This window comes from Callorhinus ursinus, unplaced genomic scaffold (genome assembly GCF_003265705.2).
Source record: "Callorhinus ursinus isolate GAN/ISIS: 27379988/994484 unplaced genomic scaffold, GSC_fseal_2.0 scaffold35, whole genome shotgun sequence".
In the NCBI taxonomy this organism is placed as follows: Eukaryota; Metazoa; Chordata; class Mammalia; order Carnivora; family Otariidae; genus Callorhinus; species Callorhinus ursinus.
Window position 1 is genome coordinate 8,126,217 of NW_027397097.1, and position 15,308 is coordinate 8,141,524.

Here is a 15,308-nt window from a genome sequence, read left to right on the forward strand (position 1 = left end):
AGGGTGTGGACAGGCAGGGGATGAAACAGTCCAGGGAGAGAAGCGGATTTGGGGAAAGGCCCTTACGCCAAGTAAAGGAGCTCAGATTGAGGGCAATGGGGGAGTCGTTCCCAACTTCACTCTAGCTGCAGTGCACAGAATGGCCCAAAGGGGGCAGCACTGGGTGAAAGGGGCTGTGGTCAACCCTCCCGGAGAGATGACAGTGGCCTGAACTGGGACAGTGGCAGAGTGGGTGAAGAAGAGGGATGGATTTGAAAGGTATTTCGGAGTAGGATGGACAGGCTGTGGTGACTACTATATCCAGGAAGTGAAGGAGAGGAGTCAGGTGCCAGGATGTTCGGTCTATCTCAGGACCGTCTTCCTCCCAAGGTTAGGACAATGTTGGAGGCAAAGAAGGTGATTTTTTTGTTGAATGGATACATATATGACAAGTAAAACCAACGGCTGCTTGATGTTAGTATGCTTACCACTTACAACATGCCGCTCTGCAGCAGCGCGAGACTACTCAGGCCCATCTGCCAGACGAGGACTGAGGCCTGGAGGAGAGCCGTGGGGGTTCTGAACTCAACCCCGGGCAGCCCAGCTCTCAACCACCTCTTTATGCCAACGGACCGGGTGAGCGTGAAGATGAACAAACTAAGAATGAGTTACAGGCAGGCTCCGTCCAGATCCAGGTGCCAAAAGAGCCGAGGCCCGGCGCTGACGCGCGTCCTGCCCGGCTGCCTGCTCACGTGCCCACGCACCCAGGTGCTCACCTGCCCCCAGCCCTGCCCCTGGCCGCCCTCACCTGCGCGGCAGAACTCCTCCGCCTCCTGCGGCACCATGTCCTTGACGCGGCCGCCATAGGCCAGGCGCGCGTCCTGGTCGTAGGCCTTCAGGGTCTCGCTGGAGCTGTAGGACTTCTGCGGAACCTTGCCCTCCTCGCTGTCCGCCGACGAGCTGGTGTAGCGGCGCTCGGCGTCGCGGCGCCGGGTCAGCGAACGGTACGGCTTTCTCTCCTTCACGTCCATGGCCTCCGGCCCGCGCTCCTCCACATCCACGAACAGGGTCCTCGCGGCACTCAGGGCCGAGTGGTCTGGAGCGGGGGAACCAAAGAAAGGGCGTGAGCTCAGGCCCCAGGAGGCAAAGGCAATAGTGCAGTCTATCCCGGACCTGACTGGCCCCACGAGGCTGAGGAGGAGGGACCTCAGACTTGGAGGGGGGCGGGCGCCCTTCCACCGGCCACACACAGGCAGAGGGGGACCTGTCCCCAGGGCCCCTGATGACGAATCCTGGCCCCTCCTGCTACTCTGCCTGCCCACCAGGAAGACACCTCAACCTCTCTTCCAGCCATGGGTATCAAGGAAGTCGGCATCGAAGACCAGGGGACACTGATTTCCGTAATCCCTCTACATGGGAATCATGTGTTTGTTCCCATCATGTCCCCAACTGGGACAGGGCCTGACACAGAGCAGGGGCTCCTTAAGAATTTGTGAAATGAATGACCATACTCAGGCACTGGCATAAGCACTTAACATAAATCTCTTCCTCCCCAAGACCCCCTCCAGGGCAGGTCTCCGTCTGCACTCCACAGCAAACTCTGTTCATCTCCTTAAAGAGCTCTCTTTGAGCTATGAACAAATGGGTCCATATGTTCTAACCTGGAAAGCTCCATCACTTTACTCAGCCAAAGAATGGTCTGAGGTTACCACTTGGTGTCTTTGGGATTCATCATGGATCCCAAGTGTCTACTGTAGACTTCCTTCTACGTGTTTTCCATGATTCAGAGTGCAAACATTTGTGATTTTACTGGTGCCCCATAATAACCATAAAGTATATAAGACAACTATTTTAACTCCCATTGTATACATGGAGCAACAGTGACCCAGAGCCAAGGCCACAGGGTGCATCAGTAACCAAGCCAACATTAGTAGACTGACAATGCCTTGGGGTTGCAACTAGAGACAATCAAGATGTGTCAGTGATACTTTTTGGGACCTAGTTCTCAAAATGCCCCTGGAAATTAGTTTGAACCTGACCTAGGATACACAGAAATCAAATCATCTCACTGGGGCCCAAAGCCAGGGTTCTGACCTCTGGCTTCTTAACCTTCAGCCTCCTGGCATTGGCTGAGCATCTGAGGAGCAGGGCTGGAGGGAAGACCGGTGATAATACTTTCTATGCCGGGGTCTGTAAAACCTTTTTGCCTGCAATCCGTAACTTGAAAAGCATCATACACTGTGGCTGGATACATATATTTATGTATGTGAATGCATGTGTTTATGTGTATAAAACGGAAAAAAGATTCACAAAACCGAAGTGACTGCAATGATGAGCAATGTACTCTGATATTTCCTATTTCATTCTCTTTCACTTTTTAAAAAAGGCTGATTATAACTCCCTAAATTGACCCAATAGTAGCTTTTGACCCAAAGCACTTTTCTGGTCTAATCTGGATGAGGATGTATGGCGACTGTCACCTAGCCTCTGTGCCCTCTGGCCCTTTACCTCCAGCCCATCCCCCCGAGTGACAATAATGGTGATGATAATATAGAGTAAGCACTAAAGTAATGTTAGCCATTGTGACTAATAATTCATAATATTAATAATGGTTTCACAATAAGAGCCAATATACTGTTATTAGTAGTAGTTAATACTTAGTACTTACTTTCACTAATATTATATGTGATACTATTTTAATCCGTACTTCATTTCCATAATATAGGGACTATGATTATCCGCAAATTACAGATGGGAAATTGTGAGGTTAAGTATACTGCACGAGGTTACATGGCTTTTGATTGGTGGAGCCATCATCCTGACCCAGGGGTTGAACTTGGCACATGGGTACAACCACTAGATGATATTGGCTCTGTAGGCTATGCCAGATAAATCTCCTAAGCCCAGGTCACGCCACTGCCCTGCTTATGCCTCCACAGCAGCTCTGTGGAGGCTTCGGGATAAATTCCAGTGTCTTGGTCAAAATGGAAGGCTATTCTTTGATTTGGCCCAACTCACTTCCTTCTCACTGAGCCACTTGCAACTCTCCTGGACATTAATTCTGCGGCCTCTCTATCTCTGTGCCTGTTGATTTATCATTGTACATCCAGGTAACTGGATGGTGTGTATCCACGTCTGCCTCTGCCCTTGACTGCAGTTCCTTGAGGACAGGCCTGGCATCCTGAGCTCATGAAATGTGTGCTAAATGAATGAAAGAATAAAATTACGACAGCTACTTTTTTACTTCTTACCAATCGCCAGGTGGTATAAAATGTTGGTAGTTTGACTTAGGTACATCTAAAATTGAACTGAAGGCATTGCTTAGATGCATTCTTTTAAAATTTCAAAAGAAGTCTGTATTTGAAGTATGTGTCCACTGTTTATTTAGCAGCGGTGTGACCCCGGATAAGTTACTTAAACTCTCTGTGCTTCAGCTTCCTCATCTGTAAGACAGTATCAACCTCTTAGGGCTGTTCTGAGAATGAAATGAGTTAATACACGCCCCTGGTAGATACTGTCGCTAATACATAATGGGTGCTCAATAAATGTTAGCCATTATTATCATCTGAAAAAAAACACATTTTATTTTTAAAAGCCACTTTAGAAGGCTCCAGCTAAGTGTCAGTTATAATTGGAGAAGGAACATCCCCTCAGAAACATATGTTAATAAGGCCAAGACACATTTAGGCTGTTAAATTGGTGGATGACTATGTCTTCTTATCAGTGTGAGCCTGTTGACCAAAGGCACTGGCTTCAAGGCAAAGGCTCAGTAACTACAAATTACTAAGAACACAGCCCTGAAACCCATGGCTTCCCTGTCACAAAGCAGAGGCAGGGAGAGCATTTGCCTTGCTCCCATTCCCTTTTTATTTTTTTTCTGTTTTAGGCTTAATACAGTAATCCAGTAAATAGTATATTTTTTTTAAGAGAAGGAGGTCGGTCATGGTTCACACTCGGCTTGGCATTTAATAGAGGAAGAGGCTGGGACGCAAGAAATGACAGTGAAGAAGAGCTCCCCCCCCACCGAGCGAGGGTCCGCAGTCCAGTGACTCAGAGACCTGGCGGGAGGATGGAGGAATGTTGGGGAAGGGACTGGCTTGGACCCACGCACGGCGACCCTCCTCTGCGGGCTGGGCAGCAAGGCACCCCATACACGTTCATGTGTAAACATGTCAGTCCCTCCCTACCCTGCTGACCAGGGGCTCCCCACACCCCAAAGTCCATTAGCCTGACCTTCCTGACCCTCCCTCTGCCCCTTCCCACAGTTCGCAGAGCACCTGGCTTCTCCCAGATGCACACCCTCTGTTTCTGTCCCTCAGAGCTGCCAATCATCCTCTTGATTGTCACTGAGCTTCCACATCCCTGTTTCACTGGGTTCACCTGAGGGAGGCACCTGAGGGAGATGGGGCAGGAGGGTGTAGGAGAGAGGGGGCAGTGCTGCTTCTCTGCTCTCTCCCTGCCTTGTAGTCCTTTGTCTGCTCAACGGCTGCCAGGTGGCCCCTCTTCCAGGCCTCTTTCAATATCTTTCCCTGCGCTCACCTGTCCACGCCCGGGGAGGGGGTTGGTCCCCGTTTCCTGCTGCCACTGGACCCTGGGTGTCTCACTATCCTGACTGGCTCTCCTCACCTGCCCACACTTCTGTCCCTTCATTAAAGTGTGTTCATTTAAAGCATCTTGAGTGGATCCTGTTTCCTGGGGGATCCTGACCCCTTACTATCTGGTTGACTTTCAGTAATCATCGGGACCATCAACATCAAAGTAATAAACCCACAGCTCCCGCTTACTCGGGGCTTACCATAGGCCCGACGCTGGGCAAAGTGCTTGTGTTAGGTGATTTCATTCAGTATTCACCATCCCATGCTGTGGCAGTCCCTCTTAACGATAAAGAGAACCGGAGGCTTAGAGAAGTTAAGTAACTGGCTTAAAGCCACACAGTCAAGAAGTGGATCAAGAGCCGGATCCATCGACCATCCTTCCCACAGCCCTCCACCACTCACTGTGACGGAACGAGCTCCACGGTCCTTCTCCAGCCACCCCCTGGCTATGGGGCTCTGGCAACTCAGGTGTTGGCTTTGTTAGATGCTTCATGAACTATAATGTACCTTTTATCTGTAGGCGTAAGGCATTGGAGAAGGACTACTCTCAGCGTCATCATCGTCATCATTATTGACGTGTTGCTATTTCTGACCCACAAATCCTATAACTGCACACACATAGCATGTATGAGACTCCGGCCTGCTCCCGAGGTGTGGCTGGCTGAAACTCTTCTCTGGGTAAAGCCCGAGCACCCTGAAGGTGCCTTCAGAGAGGAGTTCATTCCCAAAGCCCATTCCAGACAGACCTGTGCTGAGCACTGGGCCCGGAGATGAGCAGGATGGGAGCTCTGTCTCCAGGGTGTCAGCCCCAGGGAGCAACCATGGGTGCTTTGATGAGCATGACTTGCGGTTCTGTATGTTTCTCCTGATGCGGACATGGGTATCATTCTTGGCCTCTCTCTGGGGAAGGAGAATGGGCCCCAGACAGGAGAAGGGAAGAAACATGGATGCATTAAGCCCTGTATGCAGTGCATTCCACACTGACCTGTAAGAGCTCTGGTCATTTATCATTTCAGAGAGCAGGCGACATGACCTGGGTGGTTGGTCAAGTTCACACAGTCGGCAGCTGACTCTAAAATCTACATTTTAGGCTTTTTTCTTTTATACGGAGCTGGGCTCCGATAGACCTGGAAGGTTTGAACAGGTCCGTGAATGTGGGGAGATCTGGGTTGGGGATGGTGATCAGGGGATGAGCTCAGATAGGATAAGAGGTAATCACAATAAAACAGCCACCATTTATCAAACCCCTATTCGTGTGCCGGGTATTTTGTACATACTATTCTTAATCTCTACAACAATCATGCGGGTTAGATAGATCCTCTTTTATATTTTCTCTTATTTACTCTTATTGTACAAATGAGATGATGAGCTTAAAGAGATTAAGGGACTTGCTCTAGATCCCATAGCTTCCAAATGTCAGGGCCCAGATTTGAATCAGAAGGAAATGTTTAAACCTCATGAAAGGTACTGTACACCTCGTACCATAGGCTAATTCATTTAGTAAGTAATGGCTAAGTACCTTTTCTGTCCTAAGTGCTGCAGAAGATGCACAGAGGTAACACACCAGGCCCTCGTTCCCTCCCTCCCCCAGGACCCTCTGCCCATCCCGCCTCTTCTCTCTAACACTGGGTTCCTACCCTGCTGTGCCAAGCCTTGTGTGAGGCATCAGTGGACAAGACAAATGAGCTTCCTACTCCTTCGAGCTTCTAGAACATGGGCAAATCAGACAGGGAGAGAGGCAGGGGAAGGACCACAGGGACCCCAAGCCCAGGCCAGATGGGCCAAAGGTGGAGAGAAGATCAGGGACCACTGGCCAGAAAAAGTGACATCTAAACTATGACCCAAAAATGTCAAGTAGAAGTGAGCTAAGCCAGGGGCGCCTGGGTGGCTCAGTCGGGTAAGTGTCTGACTTCAGCTCAGGTCATGATCCCAGGGTCCTAGGATCGAGCCCCGCATCGGGCTCCCTGCTCAGCAGCGAGTCTGCTTCTCCCTCTCCCTCTGCCTGCCGCTCCATCAGCTTATGCTCTCTTTCTCTCGCTGTCAAATAAGTAATAAAATCTTAAAAAAAAAAAAAAAAAGAAGTGAGCTAGGCCAGACCATTTGGAGGTAAGGAGAGAAAAGAAATCTAGATCTGACTTTCCATTTTCTCTGACTCACCGTAAAAATACGTTTCACCATCCCGAAAACACATACATCTACAAATTTCTAACTAAAACAATCATTTCAGAAACTATGCCTAATCTTTCCTCAAGGGTAGCACCTGACACTTTCTATCTTAGTCTACTCCACTAAAGTAGGATTATGGATGGGTTGCCAACCTGCAGTTTGAAAAGCACCGTTCTGGTCACAGCACGGATGGAAATTGGAGGTACAAGAGAACTGGGGCAAGGGAGAGACCCAGTTATCCCGAGTCCAGGCTTGAGGGAGAGGGAAGGGTTGCCGAGAAAGCCCGGGAGGGGAGGAGTGAGCAGCCTGGTGGAAAAAAAGCCATTTCCACGAACAGTCGTCATCCCAGTGACAGGAAAATGCAAACGAGCCTGTGGCAGCAGCCTGGATGGGAGGTCCTGGGGGAGCGTGTCCTCCAGCTGGGTTTCAGAGGCCCAGGTGGGGCCGGGGCCAGGAGCTGGCTTGGAAGAATGGCACAGGCGTTGGGCCTGCGGGACAAGGGGAGATGGGGGAAAACAAAGCTTTTGGTGTGCGGGGAGAAACTCAAGAAGCAAAGTTGGGCCCTTCACGTGAGCTCCAGCAACATTTATGAGGGGCAGGGGCCCAGAGCACTGGCAGGGAGACTCGAACTGACATACAGCACTGCCGAGTGACCTCTGCCGCTGCCCAAGCCCTCGGGGAAATGGGGGCTGTTACCACCCTGGGTTTCCTCCCAACGTAGAAACAGCCAGAGACGAACCAGGAAATTGACTGAATTCCTACTGGACTGAAGTTTTATAAGTTTTCCTGAACATCAGCACATGGCGGTATTTTTAGTTCTTTGTGTGTCAAGAAGGGCCCATAAATATTTCAGAGCTAAAATGTGTTCTACAAAATATAAGTCCCGGGTATTATCTGTTTGTGTATGTGTGCATAAAATCATCAGAAATTTTTACTTTCCTTAGTCCTTCAGAGTTTGGTCTTGCAAGGCCTTTGTTTTAAACTCCAGGGATGTGTGTGATATCAAGGGGGACGCCAGAGGCGGAGGGGACATCTATGCTGTGTTGGGCTACATGCACACCAGAGGACTAGGCACGATCATCCCCACTTCACAAATTAGGAAACGGAAGCTCACAGTAGCAAAGCGATGCCCAAGTTCATACAATATGCCAAGACTGGAATCTGGGAGCCCTGGTTCCAAGTCTGTGTTCTCTGTTTTGGGACCCAGAGCACATTTCTCTGGCCCTGTCACTTTAGGGAATCTTTTGCTCTTCAAAACAGTGACAGTGATTACAATAATGGTGGCTAAGGGCAAGGTCTTCCTAGCATGACCTCATTTTATCCTCACCACACCCCCAAACTGCCCTTATTTGACACAGGAGAAACCTGGGATTCCGAGAGGTCAGGTGCCTTGCCCAGAGGGCCACAGCAGGGAGGTAGCAGAGCCAGGATTCAACCCTGGGTCTATATGACCCCAAGGCTCAAGCTTTTAGCCATAATCTATACTGCTTCCCACCCAGGTCATCCCTTATTTTAATTTCTTTAGATGTTCTATTTGCTTTTTCATTGTTTTGTTTTGTTTTGTTTTGTTTTTTTAGCAGTATTAATTCCTTTGATGAAGCTGGTTAGCACCTAACCGGGCCTTTCTGGGAGGACTGCTTTTATACCTCCTTTTCAAAGAGGCCCCAGACAGTGCTGGGGGCCAAAAAAAAGGGCTTTCTTAGGAACCGGGTGGAGTGTGGCTGTGTGCCCAGCTCAGCTACCGGGACATCCCTAATCAGCGGCTGGCAAGCTGGTGACAGATGGTGCCACTGCCTACACGTGCGATCTCGCCCTTTTGTTGGAGGGCCTGTCATAGGCCAGGTATCAAAGGGCAGGGGGCTGCTGTATGGGCACCATCCTCCAATCTTGAGCTCAGAGAGCTCCCACCAGAGCTGCCTAGACCCCTCATGAGGGCTGAGTGTGCACAGGACCTGGGACACAATAGGTCCTCAACCCACAGGAGGGAGTATAAGGGCTGTGTTTTCCTGATTCCTCCAACCCAGATTCTTTCCCTCCTGAAGATACTTACCAGCCAATGATTCCCCTTTATAAATGGGGACCTCTTAGAGTCAGAAAATGTGGCATTTACTATCTTAAGATTGAAAGTCCCATCAAAGGTCAGCTGGTTCATGCCCCATCGGATGCCCGAATCCCCTCTGTGGCATCCCCAAGTGGTTGCACCACCTCCAAAGCTGGGGACCTCCCTGCCATCAGGGAAAGCTTGGACTGTGCTTCCTGACATGGAGCTGAACCTGCTTTTAGCTTCCTTCCAAAGGCCTCAGCTCTATTCCTTGGGGTCCCAGGAAAGAAGTCCAGCGTCTTTGTCCCAGCAATAGCCCTTGCAGAAGATGGGCTTGTCTGTGTGTCCTTGGGTCTTCTCATCAGGCTGAAGATCTCTTCTAAGATTTTTCTTTTTCTTTTTTTTTTTTAAGATTTTATTTATTTATTTGACACAGAGAGAGAGAGAGAGAGCTAGAGAGGGAACACAAGCAGCAGGAGCGGGAGCGGAGAGAGAGAAGCAGGCTCCTGGCGGAGCAGGGGGCCCGATGCGGGGCTCGATCCCAGGACCCTGGGATCATGACCTGAGCCGAAAGCAGAAGCTTAACGACTGAGCCACCCAGGCGCCCCTCTTCTAAGATTTTCAAGCCCTCACCTTCCCAACGAGCTTTCCCAGGCTTCGTCCAGCCTCATTCCCTCTTTCCCATCCCACAAGGCTTTCTAAGGGTGAGGTCTAGGGGCAAGGAGTTGGATCAGACACAGTGAGAGGGACAGACACATCTACAGGTGTTCCCAGCACAGTGAACACAAAAAAGCCCATGACAGAGACCCTCAGGGGCAGAGTCAGGGATGGCAGCTCAGGTCGGGTAGGCAGCAGGGCGGTCTGAAGGAGGTGATACCTGAGCTGAGGCCCAACAGCTGCGCAGTGGGTGACCAGGGGACAGTGAAAGGAGTGTGCTCATGTTCATCTACATGCCTCTCACATGGGGTTGGCTAGAACCCCTGGGAACCCCTTGGTCCCCCATGCACCCCTCTCTCTCGCACCCTCTGGGAAGCACACCCTACCTAGCCTCCGGGGCGCTGGCTGTGTGCTGCAACTCAGCTCCTTCATGGACCTTGAGAAACGGTCTGTTCCGCCTCTCAGCTCCCCCAGGAAGGGGCCTTCTCCTTCTCCCTGGAAACCCCACTCAAGGGTCAAGCCCCTCACCCACATTTTATTAGAGTGCTAATTCTCTGCAAAAAGTGTGCAAGCGCCCTGCAGAGACTTCGGATTTTCTATGGGCTTATTCTGGGCCCCCATCCTGAGATAATCAGAGGGAGGGAAGAGATAGTTGCACTGATTAATCGCACATCCCCTGCTGTGCCCAAGGCTTAAAACCTATAATTACCTGGGGCTCCGGGGTTAGGCCCCCACCCTCAAGGGGAGAGCTGGAGGAGAACACCAGCGAGTCTCTTAGTTTTAACACTAACTCCCTCCAACCCACAGGAGCCCCCCAGATTTGTGAAGGTAGTGACTACTTGTGCCCTCCTTGAGCTGCCCACAACTCTATGTCCCGAGAAACGAGGGAGCTCTAGGGCGGCTGGTGACTTGATGACAGCCACCCCAGCAAGTCAAAAGCCAGGAGCTGCCAGCTGGGTCATGTTTCCCTTTCTGACCTCAGTTTTCTCTTCTGCAAATTGCGGTGGTATGGGGGTCACAAGTAAGCCATGCCTGAGGACTGCCTTTATGTACACACACACACAATGGAACTCAAAGTACTCTGTCAAGGGCTCAGATTTCTGTAAGGTGTAATGATTGCGAAGCCCCTTGAGGAGGAGTCAAGGAGGGTCCTTGTAGCAGACAAAGCTTGTTAGCAAAGGTATCCCGGAAAGGGATGTCCAGTTGCAAAGCAATGGAGAAAGAGGTGGCTTTGGCAGAATTTCACTTGCATCTCGGTGTACTCAAGCCTCAGGGAGGTGGAGAGAAAGGCCCATAATGATGGGAAAACCCTAACTGCCTGAAGCTGCCACCATTTCCAATAATTAAAGGCAGACTTAAGAGATATTAGGGCCCTCTTTCCAGCAGCTGGGTGGTCAGGCAATTTTTATTTCAATAATTAGCTGCTGTAAGTCACACAGACCTGGAGACAGATAAAGGCAGGGCCAGTCTCTCATGGAGCTTAATTGTGCCCAGAGTTCTAAACGCCTAATCAAGCCTTCCACTGCTCCCATCCCTTTCATCCAAGGCCTCAAAGGACCTTGCCATCGGTAATTAAGTCTCATAAGTGCTGCAAGGAAAGGGATTCTCCTTGATGGTCTGAATGAAGATGAGGCTGCTGGGGTGGAGGTAGGGCAGGCAGCCAGGTGGCTGGCCCCCAAGATGAGGACAGAGATCGAGGAATAGGCCCTATCCCGTGAGCCTGGGCCCTTTAAGCCTTTGGCCACTGTGTACTCTACCGGTAGGCAGGACAACCACAGACCTGCTGGCTTCACTGTCTACCTCCTGTTGAGTCTGGCTCAACCTGCCCCAAACTAGAGACAGGCCAGAGGGCCACTGAAAGCCTTTCTAAATGTATCAACCTGGATGGTCTCTGGGGTCTCTGCAAATGTTAGACATGCCAGGCCAGGCAGACATTCAAATGCTACTCTCCTAGATTCTTAGAATTAGAGGGGAACATAAAAGATATTAGTCATCCACGCCCCATCTGCAGCTTGGATTCCTTCTAGGAATCCACATGGACACCAGCAAGCCTTTGCTTGATCTCAGATGACAGGGCACTCACACCTAGCACATTTTCTCGTCTAAGCAGTGGCCTTCGAAGTTTTGTTCTGGTAGCGAGCTAGAATTTACTTGTTTCCAGAAGCTTCCTGCTGGTCCTAACCCTGCTTTAGAACCTCACAAACAAGCCTACTCCCTTCCCACCCCCAGGATAAGATCTCTCTTCTTCAGGCTCCAGGAAACAGTGGGGCACAGTGGTAAAAAACACAAGCTTTACATCAAAAGCACAGCCTAAAAAGGAAAAACTGATAAACTGGACTTCACCAAAATTCAAACCTGGGCTCTGTGAAAGACTCTGTTGCTAGGATGAAAAGAGCAGCTAAGAAGTGGGAGAAAATATTTGCAAACTGCATATCCAACAAAGGGCTAGCATCTAGAGTATATAAATAACGCTCTAAACTCAACAGTCAAAAACAAACAAAATAAAAAAAAAAACCCTCAAACAACCCAATTAGAAAAATGGCCAACAGATATGAGCAGATATTTCACTGAGGAGGATATACAGGTGGCAAATTAGCACGTGGAAAGATGGTCAACATCACTGGCCGTCGGGGACGCACATACCCATCAGAGGAACTAAAATAAAAAATAGTCATAACTCTAAATGCTGGCAAGGATGCAGAGAAACTGGAGCGCCCACACATTTCTGGTAGGAATGTAAGTTAGTACAGCCCCGCAGGAAAACAGTTGGACACTTTCTCGTGAAAATAAACATGTAATTACTGTACAACCTAGTGACTGCACCACGGGTGTTTATCCCTCAGAAATGAGAACTTTGTTCACACAAAAACCTGTACAGTAATGGTCATAGAGGCTTTAGTCATCATAGCGAAAAACGGGGAACAATCTGGATGTCCTCCAACAGGCAAATGGTTAAATAAAGGGAACACCATGGAATACTACTTGGTAAGAAAAAGGAAAGACTAATGATACAATGAATCTCTGGAGAACTATGCCGAGTGATAAAAAGCCAATCACAAACGTTGGGCGCTGTATGATTCCATTTATGTAACAGTTTTGACAGGACAACATGTTAGAAGTGGAGAACAGATCAGCAGCTGCAGAGGGTGAGGGATGGGGTAGGGGTGGGAAGGAGGTGAGGATGGCTATAGAAGGGCAGTGGGAGGGGTACCTGTGGGGATGGAAATGTCCACTGTCTTGCCTGGTTACTAGTTACAAGTGATAAAATAGCACAGAAATAAATACACACATACACACAAATAAGTACAAGTAAAACTGGGGAAATCTACATCAAATGAACGGATTGTGTCAACGTCCATATGTTGGTTGTGATATCTGCTCTCTTACTAAAGTTTTACAAAATGTTCCTACTGGGGGAACTTGGGTAAAGGGTACCCAGAATACCTCTGTATTATTTTTTACAACTGCATGTGAACTACAATTATCTTTCTAGAAATCTCGATTAAAACAATAGGTTTTGTGAGTCCGGCAGACCTGGGTTTGAACCCTGAACCTGTTATGTACTTCTGGTGCAACTCTGAACAAAGAAACTGAGACTCGGTATCCTCATCTGTGAAATGGGGATAGTATTCAACATCTTACTTGGTCGTCTTGAGGCTTACAGGAGGCAAACGGTGGGAACACTTAGCTCTGTGTCTGGCGCATAAATAAGTACTCAATGAACAACAGTGGTAAATGTTACATTATTATACAGGAAAAATGTTTCTCTGCCTTCTCCTAAGTCAGTTCCCACTCACCTTGCTTCCACCCTGGTCATCCTTCTCTGAAAAAGTTCCTTTTGGTGAATGTCTTTCTTTAAAATACCAGGGTTAAAAACGGAAGACTGATGCAGTCTCAGAATCAGCAATGCTCTGGCATCTTATTATCGCTAGCCATGAGGCCATACTTTACACGCCATTTGGCTAATCATTTGCCACTTACTTCCTATGTAATGATTTTCCCCCCAATAAGGAAGGCAGCAAGCTGCTCTCAGGCTCACAGTCACTTACCGTTTCTTAAGCATCGACTATGTGAGGGACAGACACCACCAGCATGGCATCCCACATCTCTTACGAAGTCCTCAGGATAACTGCGGACGTTAGGTGTGGTGGAAGACTGCTATCGAAATGTCACCTCCCTGAAGCACGCCCTTGTGCTGTCTCTCACTCTGACTCTGGGTTTGGCCATTTGGCATGCATTAGCCAAGGGGCCAAGGGGACATTAGCAAACGGGACTCAGAGGCATGACAAAACCCTTGAGTTTTGGGCTTGCTTTCTCTGGCTACTTCTGGAAAACATCCAAGGCTACTTCTGGAAAACATCCAGGCTGGCCAGCTTGCTGCTAGAGACATGGGACAGAGCCTCCAAGACCCCCAGAGATTGTAGCTGCATGAGTGAGCCCAGAGTCAAACTGGCTGAGCCACCTAGCTCCGCCCAGCCCAGATTACTGACTCTTAGAAACAGAAACCACTACGTGGGTCACTTTAAGCCACTATGTTTTGTGGTGCTATGTTACATGGAATGGCTAACTGATGCAGGTCTTATTATAATTCCCATGTTACAGATGAGGAAACTGAGGCTGAGATCATTGAAGTACCTTTAAAAATAGGAGGAAATGTCATGAGGACAACAAGGATAATGTCTAATGTTTAAATAGTACTTTAGAGCTTACACATTTCTCCTACATTTTTGTGTGACTTAATCCATCATCCTGTACCTCTCTTTTTTGGGAATGTATCAAAATGACACTTACATTGTATTTATATTTAAGTAGTTGCTTAATTACAGCTCCAGGCTGTGCAGAGATAGGGATCATGTCTGCCTTGTTCAGCACTGAATCTCAAACGTTGAGCCTTGCAAACAGTGGGCACTTAGTAAGTAATGACTAACTAAGTGAGTAGCTATGCCCTGATCCTGTATCAGACAGAGGACTGATGTTCACAGAGGTGAAGTGCTTTGTTGAAAGTCTCACAGCTATAGCAAAAGGCAGGGCTCACAGGCAGCCTAGCTCTTTTGACTTAGTCAAAGGTCTGCCTCAAATTCTCAGTGTATCCCAAGGGTGAGACAGACAAGGAAATGAATAACTACCCCACAGTTAGGATGGAATGTTGTTGGATGAATTCCATATGTTTAAGGAATGCCAATCCCCATGCTAAGAGGATTCTGATCAAACCAAGCTTCCAGCTGGAGCAAAAATGTGTTGCAGTGTGAGCCCCAGTGTCTGGGATCAGAGATGCCTGTTGGCCCAAGTCCCATATCAACTTGTACCATCCAGCTCCCAATCCCCACGGGGCACCCCAATCAAACACAAAACCATCCAGCAAACACAGGAACGCTGAACAGCTCTGCCCTTGGCCCTGCGCCAGGCTGTGTGCTTCTTAGTGAGCGGCCAGCAGATATTAAGGACAAGCCCTGCATTCTCCTGTTCCAGGTGCCCCCTTCCCTCTACGGGGTCTTTCCCCACTGCCCACAATACAGAGATGACATTTTCAGAATGCCCTTATCCACTCTGCCCTGGGAACCCCAGACTAGCTTGGGGGGGTGTCTCTGTTTACCCTCCCAGCCACCACTGGGACCAGAGGAAGGACACAATGCTCCTCTACAAGTCCCAGGCTGTCCGAGCACAGCGGCGGGCTCGCAGTGGGCTGAGCAGAGCCTCTCCACCTTCCCAGAAGGCTCCGCGCCCATCCTCCCCAAGGGGAAGCTCTGACCCTTGGTCCCTCTGCTGGCTAATATTACAGCCGGGTCACTGCAGTCTGGCTTCCTGGGCCCAGACCCTCACTTTGTTCTAGTCCTAATTTTGGTTTCATTAAGAAACTCTGCTTGTCACTC

General features: G+C 49.2%; 1 protein-coding gene across 2 annotated transcripts in view; it reads right to left on the bottom strand.

The window, feature by feature from the left end:
* TENM4 (teneurin transmembrane protein 4) overlaps positions 1-15,308 on the bottom strand; it is a 714,583-nt gene that overhangs the window by 375,737 nt on the left and 323,538 nt on the right. For both annotated transcript variants that reach the window (XM_073879780.1, XM_073879779.1), the window contains one exon: positions 788-1,075. In XM_073879780.1, the coding sequence (XP_073735881.1) occupies positions 788-1,075 (288 nt within the window). The remainder of the gene's footprint in view (positions 1-787; positions 1,076-15,308) is intronic.